General features: G+C 38.8%; 1 protein-coding gene across 3 annotated transcripts in view; it reads left to right on the top strand.

Annotated features, from left to right (window-relative positions):
* Nucleotides 1-12,355, top strand: part of HDX (highly divergent homeobox) — a 40,178-nt gene extending 27,823 nt beyond the window's left edge. For all 3 annotated transcript variants that reach the window (XM_026035973.1, XM_026035972.1, XM_026035971.1), the window contains exons 6-10: nucleotides 22-229; nucleotides 3,129-3,208; nucleotides 6,073-6,156; nucleotides 9,629-9,751; nucleotides 10,416-12,355. In XM_026035973.1, the coding sequence (XP_025891758.1) occupies nucleotides 22-229; nucleotides 3,129-3,208; nucleotides 6,073-6,156; nucleotides 9,629-9,751; nucleotides 10,416-10,541 (621 nt within the window). In that variant the 3' untranslated portion in view covers nucleotides 10,542-12,355. The remainder of the gene's footprint in view (nucleotides 1-21; nucleotides 230-3,128; nucleotides 3,209-6,072; nucleotides 6,157-9,628; nucleotides 9,752-10,415) is intronic.
* The last annotated feature ends 1,842 nt before the right edge of the window (nucleotides 12,356-14,197 follow it).

Genomic DNA, 14,197 nt, shown 5'->3' with positions numbered 1-14,197 from the left:
CATGTTTATTTCTCTTACAAGACGTGGATTGGGAATCGAAGACGGAAATATCGTTTAATGGGGATTGAGGTCCCACCCCCTAGAGGAGGTCCTGCTGATTTCTCTGATCAATCTGAATTTGTTTCTAAATCAGCACTTAATCCAGGAGAGGAAACTGCTACTGAAGTGGGGGATGATAATGATAGGAATGATGAAGTATCAATCTGCTTATCTGAAGGAAGCTCACAAGGTATTTGAAAATGCAGTTACTACTGTGCCTATATTTTTACTTTTATGTATGCAGTGTGCATGCTTTGCATTCTCTGTTGTACACATTCACCAGTGTCTGAAAGTGTGTCTGGCAGTTGCACGTTATTTATCTGGGCCATGATGAAGGCTCAGTTTGGTCTCTTTCCTCTACCTCTCTCTATGAAATACTGGTTTGTTATCAGAAAGCTTGCAGAAGCTCTTTGCATTGTATGAGCTCATTTTCTGCTAATTCACCAGAAGATGACTGACAAGTTCACGATTTGTTGGTACCACTGAGAGATGGACAGAAAATACAGATGTATAGACCTCATTTCCCTAGGAAACCAGGTTTAAAACATACTCACAGTTAGCCTGCCAGTGGACTGAGATTGGAAAAAAAGTGTGTGTGTATATATACACACACACACACATATAAATTTAATCATATCAACTCTTATTTTTCTAAATAAGCACATATGTGACAGAAGCCTTGCTCTGGGCTGACCAGGGCTGTGTAGTTGCAGTTTTCCTGATACTAACCTCACGCTGTTCAGAAGATGTTGGCTCCAACCCGTGTGACACGAGAAGAGCTTCGCAGTGTCGGAGGCAGCAGCAGTTAGTGCCGCTGAGCTGGTGTCTCCGTGCTCCACACAGGCAAACACACATCAGCACAGAGGAGGTCAAAGCCAGTGGCCGGGAAGGGCTCGGGAAGCCTCCGAGCGGCTCCCCGGGCGGCTCGTGATGCCGAGGGCTGCCAGCCTCATTCCCCGGTACCGCCTCGGAGCTGCATGGCCAAGTTCAATCAGGCTCTTGCTCCTTCCCTCCCTTCCCCACCGCTCCTCTCTCATGCTCTCCCTTCTCGTTAATGCTCTGGGCCTAAGGCAGCTGAACTGCCACTCTGCACATTTCACCAGCTTCACACGCTCAACTAATTGCTCCCAGTGCTTCTGATTAGAAGAGATCAATAAAGTCTTTGCTCTCTAAACCAAAAGAAAGTCTGACCTAGTGCGTGCTATTTCAGCTTAGCATGCCAGGCTTGATCTTGTCGTTTTGTTTGAACAACTTAAAGAAGAACTAGAGAGGTGGGGAATTGCTGGGAATGAATTGCGATAGCTTTGTCAGATTCTAATGTAAAGGGGAAAAAGATGATAAAGAAATGGGTCAAATGATTGAAAGCCAAGTGAAATGCAGAATCTGAGAGTCTCTGCTTTGCCCGAGGTGTGGAAGGAACTGATTTAATAAGTTCTATCTGGAAGAAAATGGTACTGTGGGAAGAGTCTGAATTCTCTGCAGCTTAAAGTGAAGAATAACACCACATTTATTGAGCTAGGCCTGCTTAAAACAGGATCGAACTGTAAGACTATGAGACTATAACGAAAGCGTCGGCTAGTACAAAAAGCCTCTTAGTTTTTTGTAGTGTCCGAGAAACAGTCTTTGATTCTTTATTCCAACACAGGAACAGTTTCTGTTACCTTCCACAGTCCAGTGTGGTAGGTTTTATTGCTATAGATTAATTTTTTGAACTTCCTGGAAAACACTTCCACCAATAATCACGTTTACTACTCAGTCATAGCAGTCTTTGAGAACTAAAATTGTTGTTATTTAATTAAAAAAAAAAAACTCTCAAAGATAGAAAAAGATATTCTTAGTTTGATATTCTTAGTAGATATTCTGTTCTGGTGGCACTGGAGTCTGCTGCTTGGGGACTTCCATTCCTCTGAGTGGAGTCAAGTGCCCTTGCACTGCTGCCTSCTACTGCCCTCCTCCTCTTTGGACCCAGCTGCTTTTGATGCTAGCAGAAATTTTCTTACGACATTGTAGCCTGTCCAGATTCAATTTATTTGAAACCASTTTAAATAAAGCTTATTCAGCTAGAGGCATTTAATAGAAAAGTTACTTAAAGTATTAAATTACAAATTATTATAGCTATTGCCCATTCACTGCATCTCCTTTCCTTTGCTGGGTTGGCAGCTTGTCCCTCTGCCCCATGCAGAATACTGCAGAAAATAGGGAGGTTCCAATTAATAGCCCGGCTGTTATTAACAACATTGAAATTTTTAATCATAGCTGCCTTGCCTTTGTGYTTTGGTTGATGTCTTGTTTTGCTGTTTCTGTCAACCACTTCCTCTTGACAGTAGATCAAGTACGTGTAGATGTAGAGAATTAAAGTAATTTTCAGAAATGTGCTTAGTCACAGGAATATTGCCCGTAATTGAGGGATAATGAAATTGTCCAATAATTATGGTTGAGATTTAGGAATAACATCTGCTGTGTTTTCGAGTGTGTGTTTTGCTGATACACATAGAAGAGAAGATCAGATTCACTAGGAGGAAGCCTTATTTTCCATATGAGAACAAAATAATTATCTGCTTGATCAGTTTTCTCTTCAAAGGTAGTCAGTGCCGACAAGGAGGAGGGGAGATTCTAGTATGTAGCCTGTAATTGCAGGGGTAAGCTGGATTTTTCATGCAATAACTTACTGAAAAATCCTTCTTTCCTATTAATGAGGCAAAATATGGCTTGAAAGCAGGACAATATTGGTTTTGGATGCAAACATGCTTAATTAGAGAAGTTCTAGGTAGGTCTGGTGTGAAACTGTTCCTTACCTCTGAATATTGCAACCTGAACTTAAAACAGGAAGGCCTTAGTGCAAGTTGCAGAAGAGCAACTGGTAGACTTGTTTTGCTGTCTTTCCAAGTTATGATCGTCCTAAGTTTGCCCTGAAATACTGGCAATGTGATGTCTTGTTTATTAAGATATGCAGTATTTGTTTGTGAATAGACACTGATACGACTTTGCTTTTGTAGATAGCAGATGTGACATATTTAGTGGAAAAGACTAATAATGTTCGTCAAGCATGAAATTTGAATGAAATCTGAAAAACTAATTTATTTCTGCAGAAGAGACAAGTGATACTCTTCAAAATGAAGAAATGGGTCACAAAGAAGATGACCAGAATCCAGTATCTACKGATAACGTGGTGCGTATAGTTTTGCTGTCCTAGTTACGTTGCTGTTATTGTCCAGCACTAGGGTTTTTCACTAGATGAAAGCTTCAGCTGAGTGTGCAGAGTTCTTCCTTCTGGCTTATGTGCTACAGAAACTTCCTGTGGTGGAACTGTGTACATTCAATAAAAATTGAATAATACAGATTTTTCTGTATAACAGCCCAGTGTTGTTCTGGAGTGCTTGGGTAGTATGAACTTACTCTGTAAGTACATATTGTAATAAAAGAGTAAGAATAAACAGCAAAATAAAAATAAAAAATGATTTTCAATTACTTTCAGAAAGTCACAAGTGTCCAGTGTTTCTTCTCTATAGCTAATCTTGGATCTGTGGGCTCAGATGTCCAGGGCTGGATATATCGCCTTCACCCCCATACTGTGACAGGGCTAAATCTATCTAAATAAATTTAGATGTTTCTTATATTCTCACGTGCATTCACGTGTGAGAACACAGTTCTTGCTGGKTTTAACTAAGTCTGATAAGAACATAAGGAAGGGAAGGCAGAGCGAGGAGTCATGGCAAATAATGTAATATGTCCCCTTTGTTTAGCCTGTCTTCTCTCAAATTAGAAGAAAGGCGAGGAGGAAGAGGAGAGAAGACCCCAAGTGGTAGGGTAATTTTTATCTTAAAAAGCTATTTGGAGAATGAACTGGCGATGGGTCCAGTTCCCAATTAGACTCTTCTAACTCAGGTAGAGCTTAAACTATAGCAGCTCAGAACACATCCAGAGCTTTTGTTTTTATATAAATTGCCTATAATCTGAAATGGGAAAGTGAACAGGAGGTCTCCTTCTCTCTTTATATAAAGAGAACGTTACCCGTTACCCGAACTAAATTTCCAGGCTTGTATTTCTTGTGTTTAGCCTGAAAAGAATGGCTGCCCTTTTCTAGTCTCTTTAACCTGCTGGCCCGCTGTGAGCTTAGAAGTAATAACTTCTGAGTTTCAGGCTAATATGTTTTCCACAGAGATGTAGAATGAAATGTGAAAAGGTCTGCAAAGATGATGCCCAGCAACAAATTGCTTCCTCAGTTTACCTGAACCCTCAACATTATATARTTTGAAACAGTAAGAGGAAAAAAAAGTCGTTTTTTTTCATACCACGTTCCAAAAACATCATAACAAAATTAAGATAAATATGCTGTTAAAATTGAGCTAAGATACATTGGGCTTGCATAAGAGATACAGTTTTCTGTTTGAAATTCTAATCTGTTTATCSTCTGCTATCTTAAAGTACAGAATTGCAAGGAGAAGGAGTTGAATGTTTGGCATGTATTTAGAGGCTCTTTTCCTCCAGCTGAGTCTCAAATCAAAAATTTATTTAAATTGCAGTGCTAGCATATGATAACAGCAGATCCTTGTGACATGAGGCCTTTGAAATGTTAGCGCTTCAGCTGTGTTGTCAGGAGCGAAGCAGAGAAAATGCAGTTTATACTGTCTGTGTTCAGCACGTGCCCAGTAGCTTGGTGGGTCCTGCCACTGAGGGGCTGCTCAGGGGTCTCCAAGGGCCCTTCCTTGCAGGTTAATGGGAATTTCTGCAGGCAGCCAGAAGGATGTAGCTCTGCTGCAGGGAAGTAACCTCCTAGTAACTGACGCCTCAGGAACTAACCATTAAAGTGCAGCTCTGTCACTGGGCTCCTTGCCTGAATTTTATTAAATAGTGTATTAAATAATACAATAAAATTGCTTTAACCTATTAGATATGGTTGTCCAAAATCTTTACAAGTGTTGGATAAGTGCTAGGAAGTATAAAACTCCCTTGTTAGACTACCATGGGTTCCTTCTGAAAAATACAGGTAAACTTATAGTTTAATCCTTCTTAGTTCTTGGTTAAAAAAAAAAAAATCCAGTATCTTATCACTTTCTAATTCAAATTAACTCCATCAGTTTGCGGTCTAATTTAGATGTGAATCAAAAATCCCTCTTAGATGTGCTCTAAAGATGTGTATTTTTTTTTTTTTTTTCCCTGTCAAAGTGTGTGTTAACATATTTCTCCCCCTTATCAAGTTTTTTTTTTTTGTTAGGAGAAAAAAACACATAAAAGTGCTAACTAGTCTAAAGGGGAGTGTTTTAAAAGTTGAGATATAATAGTGTATTTCCAAATTTAAACAGCATTTAGGTTGTCCTTTAACAATGCATTTTAATAACTCTGGAAACCTATTAATGCACTTACACTTTTGTGAATTAAGTGAAAATATCCATAATATCCATATATATGGATATACACGCAGCTGCAATACACACACACACACACACACACACACACACACACACTCACTCTCTTAAACCTGTCTATCATCAGTGTCTTCTCCTCTTCAAGCCATTTGACTTGCACTATAGCCAAAGTAGACCAAGGGAGAAACTTTTTTTTATTTAGGCAATGTATAGGTCAGTTAAGACTTGCTAGTCATTTGTCATAATACTTTTTTTTATTTTATTTTCCTGTCTTAATTCCAGGAGAAAACTTTCTTGTCTCTCTAGGATGTCTTCAACAGAAAGTGTATGGARTAAGTGCAGACTTTTGCAGGCGATAGTGAGACAGAGTGTGCAATTGAATAACCAAAACCCCGGTGACAKGTAGCCCTTCCTCTGCAAACAGCCTGAGTCACCACAGCAGCAACTCTCCCAAGTCATATCTTATAGAGCTCCTATGGCTGAAAAGCGTGGTTGCCCTCTAATGGGGGCTCCAGAATGCCAAAGTGCTCAAAAGCTGGCAAAAAAACCCAACCCAAACCAAAGTGTTACCGTCTTCCTTGCAAGTTAACTTGAGATGAGCATTATCAGTTGTAGCTCTGATGTATAAATTCAAATATTTGCAATGAATCATGTACTTCTGTTTCAGAAAATAGAAATTATAGATGATGAAGAAAGCGATATGATAAGCAATTCAGAAGTGGATCAAATGAGTTCTCTCTTGGATTACAAGGTGAGTTAGGCCGTGAAATAGTAAGTAAGATCACACTTCACCAAAAAATGTGAGCAGGTTTAAGTGCGAGGACTTGAGCACAGCAGCGTGGGAGCCTGGAGCCCCTCTGCTCTCATCGGGGAGCCACGGCACAGCACATTTCCCCTTCTCTTGCATGCCAAGCAAGCAGTCGCATCCAATCTGCAGCCGGTTGATCTGTGTTTCCACACAGAGGGAGGCAGGAAAAGTCCCATTTGCAGCGAGCAGCTCCGTTGCAGCAAGCGTAGCCATCTGCAGCTCCCACCAAGTGTCCTGAACCAAAGCAATTTATTTAGTGTCTGAAATGAAGCTTGCGCTCTGTGCCGTAATTGTTCTCTGGAGTTTTATGGAATGCTTTTAAAATACAGCGTGATGCTGCCAGCGCTGGAAAGAAATAACAGCAGCTGGACTCCTCTGGCAAAATAGGGGGAACTGGGAAAGTAGTAGCTCTGCTATTAAAGTGCACATGTAGAACCTAAGCGCTGCAGCSTGCAGGACGGGTGTAAGCAGTAGTAGTGGAAGAGAAGAAAAGCAGTTAGACTCCTGACAACCCCTGTCCTTGCCTAATGGTAAAGGTTGTGTGYGCTGTGGTCTCAGAGCTGCCAAGTTCTGCGTTGTATTTTGAGCACTGAGGTTTTTAATGTGTGTGGTTGACTTTTTGCTTACGAAGTAGGCATATCCTACCAAAGATAATCAGTTACCGAAATAATAAATAGATAATCCYTTTTTCCAGAACAAAAATTAATCCCTCAAGCACTGTTTTCCGGGTAAGGGCAGTGCAGAATGAATATGGATAAAAGAATAACCTTTTCTTAACGTCACCTGTCACCAAACTGAAAGACTTGTTGTGACAGCATGCCCTGCAGAACCTTGGTTGTTGTTTTGTTGTTTGACATAAGTAATTGTTTTTTGTGGCTGTGCATTTTCTGTATAAATCTGTATCCCATCATTTACTGGAAAGAATCCCATGCATCATTGCTGAAAGGATATGGTGACTTTTTTTTAAAGGAATATATATWTTTTTTTGATTAAAAAAAATGCATGCTTATAGGCCTGTTAAAAATCTTTTCCTTCACTACACAGTGCCATCTTTTCCATGGCAAATATGTAGTCATACATATTTGTAGTCATAGTTATATAGTCAAGCCAGACTTAGAGTTGTTTTTGATTCAAAATTTCATACAATATGGATGGGGGAAATAATGATAAAATATCTGGTCTTSTATCAGAATATTGTAAAGCGTTCCCTAGGCTTAAGAAACCGGAGATTCTCATTTGCAGTCATACTGTGTAGATTGAGATTCTAGATTTCTGTAATGCAGTTTTGCAGGTCCTCGTGCAAACATTCACAGGAGAATTTTACCCTTTCCCTTTGTTCCCATGTTCATTCCTCCAGTTTCTTTTCTCTGACAGGGTTTCAGGTGTACCTGGGCATTACCCTGGGTGTTACAGGTGAGCTCTGGTGCAAGAGTATGGAGTATATGGGCACCCGATAAGCTAGGTCATAAACTTCAGATTAGAGTTTGCCCTATATTGTCTGTTTTTAATTAAGCTGCTTTGAACATACCCAGGGATATTGGAGACAAGCAAACGGACTGCTTAGTTCTGAAATAGCTGTGAGCCTAAATACTTGCTTTCTACAGTGATTTCTTTGTGTATCTGTATTTATACATCTGTTTTCATTACCTTGTGGAGAAATGTGAATTCACTGCCATTACAGGGATACTTTTTGCAAAAAATATGGTGATTTTGATCTGGAGAAGCAAACTATATTTAGCTTACGTGACCTTTGCAAAGGTAACAAGAGAAACGTTTGCTTTAGCAATCTTACACATCTCTCAGGTGGTAAGTTTGAAGAGGACGGGGTCCTTGCCATAGCCTGAAGTACATTATTCACATTTTTAATCAAGAAATTTCTTATCTCCATACCAAGGAAGTCATTTGCAAATACGGTGACTTTTTGCAGTATTTGTGGAAAGGTTGAAAATACGTCTTTTTGTCTAGAGGATGCACAATTTTCCTATTTCTTTGACAATACAATTAGAATTCTAATACTAAGAAACTTTTCCTCATTTGAAATGTTCATGTTTCTTCTGTTGGTGAAGCAAGGAAAGCGAGAAGATCCAGTAACTTGCAGTCTCTCCCTCAGCTGGTCATCAGTCCTGCTTTGGTACAAAGCTATGGACAATTAGAAACTGAAATTCGGGAAAAAAACGGCTCGTTCACATGTTATTTAATATCAGTCGTAAGCTGAAGATWTCTGGGTCTTACCTGGGATGGGGCAGAGGCCTTTGGCAGGTGCAGATTCCTAGCACTGAGACTGGGTCGCAGGGCAGTTTGTGAGACAGATGGACACTTCTTTCTAATCAGTCTGGTGTAGTAAAGATTTCTTCTGTTAATGGCAGTATCATGAGAGTGTGTTCATAAACTTCTATCATGTACAAAAAATTCTCAAGAAAAATACTGGTCATTTTCCATACCCTGAATATTGTTAAATAAGATCCACACAAAAAAGTGGTGCCCTATGAGAGCAAACAAACCTGTTSAGTCGCCCTGGGTTTCTGTCTGCCAGCACACAGCAGACACACAGCAGTGTGCAAAAAAGCTACCATCCCAGTGACATAAATTGCTAATTAGAGTTTATACTCTTTATTATCTCAATGTAGGCATTGATTGCTTAAATKCAGAGTGGTAAATATGTTATCACTTCATCACTTTCTTGTCACTGAACGGGACAAGGAAATCTGAAATGTTGTCCTTCCAAATTTCTCATGTCATCTCATAATATTCTACAATTATATCCCTATTTTATATGTATATTCCCATTCTTTCTGTACCCCCCCCAGCACAGTGGGGAGGGTGGTGAGCTGCCTCTTCAGACTACACGTGGAGCTCAGTGGCACTAAAGATTTTCCCTGGTCTTAGTGTGAAGCCTCACACTGAACTAAATTAATTTAGTTGCTTCTTATAGTCAGGCTGCCATTCAAGACTGCTTTTTTTTTTCCTGGGAAAGGAGTAGCTTTTGTTTATGTTAAAGAGGATTTGGATGTCATCTTTATATAATAAAAAGCAGTGCTTCCAGTGTTCATGCTTGCCCCAATGCTTACATGGTGTGCAGAAATTCTGGAACACCTCCTCTGCCTCTATCATGATTTGCTGTTACGTGTGACTTATGCAGGATAATAATAAATGAATTGGCAGGTGAGTTTTTTTAGGTACTACAGATACAATATAATGTTGTGGCAGTCCATCAAAAAACTCTTATCTAAAATATGTATGCATTGTTCTACAGTTTTAAGATTTGGGGACCTTATTATTTGCCAGAAATCATAATAAATTYATTACTCCTTTTAAGTAAAAATATTTCATTTTAATGCAAGCATATTTAAATGTTGTTAAAATGGTTCAGTACTATTTATTATTTCTAGAACTTTGTGTATTTTTTTCTCCACAGAATGAAGAAGTCAGATTCATTGAAAATGAGCTGGAGAATCATAAGCAGAAATATTTTGAACTACAGACATTTACTCGCAGTTTGATACTCGCTATTAAGTCAGATGATAAAGAACAGCAGCAGGTAAGTCTTGAAGCAGGCTTTAATAATGTCAAGGTATTCTGCTGTTTTCTTGGTTTTCTTCCATAGTGCCCAGAGACTGAAATTATGATTATGGCARCTTGTGCTCAACATCTTAGGGACACAAAAAAAGTTGTATTTGAAACAAAAGATCTTGTAGTCCAAAAAAACAGCACGGAAAAGTGTTACCTTTAGAAAGGGGGGAGCAATGCAGCAGTTTACACTGAAGGAGTTTAAGTTGTCTATTGCAAGATTTGGGAATAAAAGCCAGGTTTCTTCAGTTTTAGTACRCTACCTTTAATGCATAGCTGCCCTTTTAATAACTGTAAGTTGTTAACATTTGTTTTAATGCTTGGTTGTATTAYGTATTGTATGAGTAATGTTTCCTGCTTTATCTGGGAAGGGGTTTTTGTTGCRCCCTCACCCTCCCTTTTCCACTTAACAATCTGCAGTTTGCCACATGTAAAAATAGGAATTACAACATGCAATAAAGAAACTTAAAACATTTTATGTTGAATCTAAATTTAACTTAAAGTTGCTTTTTTATAAAATCACATAAACAGAATATAAAAGAGGGAAAACTTTGAGATAAAAATTCAGAGATTATGACTGATCTTATGTATAGTGTGTTTAGATAACTGCTGTATTTTAATCCTCCTGATTATAGGCACTGCTGTCAGACTTACCTCCCGAATTAGAAGAGATGGATTTCAATCATGCATCCCCAGAGCCTGATGATACCTCATTCAGTTTGTCGTCTTTATCTGAGAAAAATGCCTCAGACAGTTTGTGATTTTTGTTTTTATGTTTTTTTATTGACAAGAAACGTAGGTTTGAAAACAGCTTTTAGTTATCTAACATTTTACAATCCAAACAAACAAAGAAACACAAGGTGATGTAGACCTTGCTGAAGGATGAATAATGGCTGCAGTTTGCAATGACAGAACATAAAGTTTGTTTTGGGTAAAATGGAAGAACTGTGTGGGGGAAGTTTTTCATTTTTGGTAGGATGGCTTGTTTTTCCAGAACAGCTCTTGCTCTGGAGAAAAGTCTTTTTGGGCAGGGGTCCTGGGATGGAAAACACATGTCCTGTTCTACACCCAGATAATTGTTTAAGTGGCTTGCTATATAAGACTCACTAGTCCAGTTTATTGTAGATTCCTCCTTCCCAATTCTTACTCAGGTAGGTTGTCTAAAAATTGGGAATCCACATAGAAAAAAATGGACTTTTTATGAATTGTCCTTGAGCCTCTTTGGAAATCTGAAATTAAACTAAAGTGCTTTTTATTATGTAGCTGCAAATTGTTGAATCTTCTGTTTTCTGACCAAAATAACTGAAAAAAAAAACCTTTGAAAGGCTAACCAAATAATTTGAATTATCATCAATAAATTATTAATATACAAAGGCAGTCATTAAGTTTTGTAACGAATTAGATTCATACTGTAAAACTCGCTAGCTACAGAACATGACTTTCTGCTACTGTCATAGCAATGGCATTACATATGTTTACATTATTATTTAAAGTTTTATGAATGTAGAGACAGATTTTATTTGGCAGAGCCTGAATACTAAAGCTCTGATCACCAAGTTTTAAACATCAGTTATTTTTTCCATGAGCTTCTCTCTAGTTTTACCAGGACAAACTGTCATCATATCCCAAAGTTTTTCTGGGTCTTTCTTACTGAGCTTTGCAAATCAACTAAATGAGACCTGGTTTAGAAGTAGCCTCTCTGACATTTTTTTTTTTGGCCCAACCCATAGTACAATTGCCATTTCTGAGCTGTGAACTCAATTGCAGGCAGTGGCTGAAAGGAATTTCTACATCTGAATACATAGACATGCAGACACTTTCAGATAAATTCAGCAGGGCATGTAGGTGCATGCCCACATTATAAATGCTTTATAACTTATACTCTGAATATTCTCCTGCAAGCATTTTTGAAAGAGACACTCTTGGATCTTGTATTAAACTTGATCTTTCATTTTTATACCAAGTAGTAATTCACTCTGGTGATTTTTCATTCACATAGTACAGTAAGTAATTTCATTAATTGCAGTGGGACTGTTCAGACTCTGATTCTGCCTGCCTGAACAAAAGCATCCTAATTAAAAATAAATGAAACAAGCCCAAGCTGTAGCTGACAAAATTCAGTGCATGAAAGGAAAGGAAAACGGCAACTACAACAATAAAAATAATAGTGGTCTCATGATCACAAATAAGATTAGTTATATTCCTTCTTAATTGCTTAGGCAGATTTTTTCTTTTTATTACTTAGTTTTGTGCTTTTCAGATTTTGTCCCCTCTTTTTCTCTGTTGTCCTTGGGCATGGGGAACTTCTAACAATATTGTTAAATGCCAACTGCAAAAAGGATAGTAGTAATTCTGAAAGCTATATTAAAAAAAACTTCTCAAAATTCTGATTACTGCACAGTTCAGTTAATTCGTAGTCCACAGCAAGTCTTCCCATGCATTCAAACAAAATAACCCTACAGAAAGTAAACTGTTGGGGCTGTGTGTCAACAGCTGGCCATTAAAACTCAAAATGGAACCTGYGGAGACAGAAAACCTACTATGGTTAGACTGTGGTCTATATGGTCTATATAGACTATGGTTACATAGTCTAAGTTCCTCATCCCTCAATTCCTGAGCTGAAATGTCACATTTTGGCTGGCAGACATCCTCATATCCCAATTCAGAGGGGAGAGCAGTATTTCCCATTCCTGTTGAATTGACCACCCATCTAAAATAACTTCAGTGTTGTGAGCAAAGATCACGGTCCTGTCCCTCAAGTGTACACTGGAGCTCAGTTGCAATTCTGTTCCATTTCAGAATAAATCATTTATTAAGGGTTTTCTATACTGGCTTGACAAGGCTTTCTATTTGTGCTCTCTCAAGATTGGAAATCTTTGTTACTGACAGCAAAACCTCTTCTTTTCTATGAGCTTTGCTGAAATTAAGAAAAAAAAACAATACTGTGATGTGCCACTGTTTGGATCCTATTTTTGTGCTGCTTCCACTTAGATTTCTGTGACAAAAGGCAAGATACTCTTAATGAGGTTTCTTGTCTTTTTACAAGAGAATTGTCACTGATAGTAATCCCCTTTTGTTGTTGTTCTGCCTTGGCTTTTATTTCCTATATCAGACAAATTGAATGGATTCATTTTGAATGAGCTAGCATGAGATGTGAGCAGTTCCGTAAGAGTTCCTTTGCTCAGGAAAGTTGTTGARCCTGAGCATGTTGTTCTTTGCTCCCTTTCTAATGGCAGGGTTACAAGACAAAGCCCAGAACATTTATCAATATTAAGGAATATTCAGGAAGGAAGAGTATAAATACACTCCTATATAACCAGAAGCTATATCAGATAATAATATAGAATTTTATATGKTTTTTTTTTAAGTTGTAGGATATATTTCCTATCACAGGTAACTCCACACACAAAATTTGATGATTCAGTTTCATTGCTGGCTATTTAAAATGTTGTAGCAACAGTAGTTTTGCAGTGCAGTGGCTGTAAAGCAGCATCCTTGCATATAGATTCTGAATCGTAACAGCATTTACAAGTCCTGAAGTTGTGAAATACGTATCTAAATATTGCATTTCACACTAGCACCACGCACATGGCTCATGGCTTTGTAATTTAAGGCTTTTGAAGGGTTGTTTGTGTCCCTGATAGACCCCTGTGCCAGTCAGGTTTGCAGGTGCATGTGACTTAGTGGTTCAGCTGGACCTTAGGACAGGATTAGAGCCTTGGGCCTTGTTGCCACCCATATATCATTAAAGATTTGTCACCGTAACTGCGCTGACACTCAGCAAATTCTATTGAGGGGTCACCAGGACACTAATTTGCAGGTGAAACTCTGAAAGTTCTCTAGGTCATCGTGGTGCTGCCTTGCTAGTTGACATATTTGGGTTTTCTTCTATAGTTATTTCCCCCCTAACCTTCCATGGCAGATAAGGCGAATGCTGTGCTGTGTTTCCATGAAAGAAATAAGGCCGCATGTTATTTCACTGTTTGGGGTTTGTAACTTGACTTATTTTATCCTCTTTCTATCCTTTATTTTTTTATCCTCTTTCTGCTGAGTCTCTGATTCGCTTTGCCCAGGAGGGATAACTTCCCGGGCGCTGTTCATTCCTAATGCACCTGTTGAAACACGAGTGATTGAAGTAGCTCTTTCTGAAGAAACCAAAGTGGAAAAGGGGAGTTGAGAACAGACACCTTAGAGCAGAACCAGGCAGCTCCCTGCCCTGCGGGGCAGCGCAGCCCTTGGGTGCCAGCAGCTTCCTTGCCTGAGGCCYCCTTCAACTCCCCGCAGATAACACTGGTGTCAGCCTGCAGGTCTGACAGGAGCAGGAATAGTAAATACCTTAGTAGGCAAATTTTTGGCAGATTGGGTTTTTAGAAGTATGTGAAGATGTGCTCTACAAGTGTCTTTATTTTTCTTTTTT

This window comes from Nothoprocta perdicaria, unplaced genomic scaffold, assembly GCF_003342845.1.
Source record: "Nothoprocta perdicaria isolate Ctin4 unplaced genomic scaffold, notPer1 scaffold_17, whole genome shotgun sequence".
NCBI lineage: Eukaryota > Metazoa > Chordata > Aves > Tinamiformes > Tinamidae > Nothoprocta > Nothoprocta perdicaria.
This window is presented reverse-complemented; position numbering and strand designations above follow the sequence as displayed.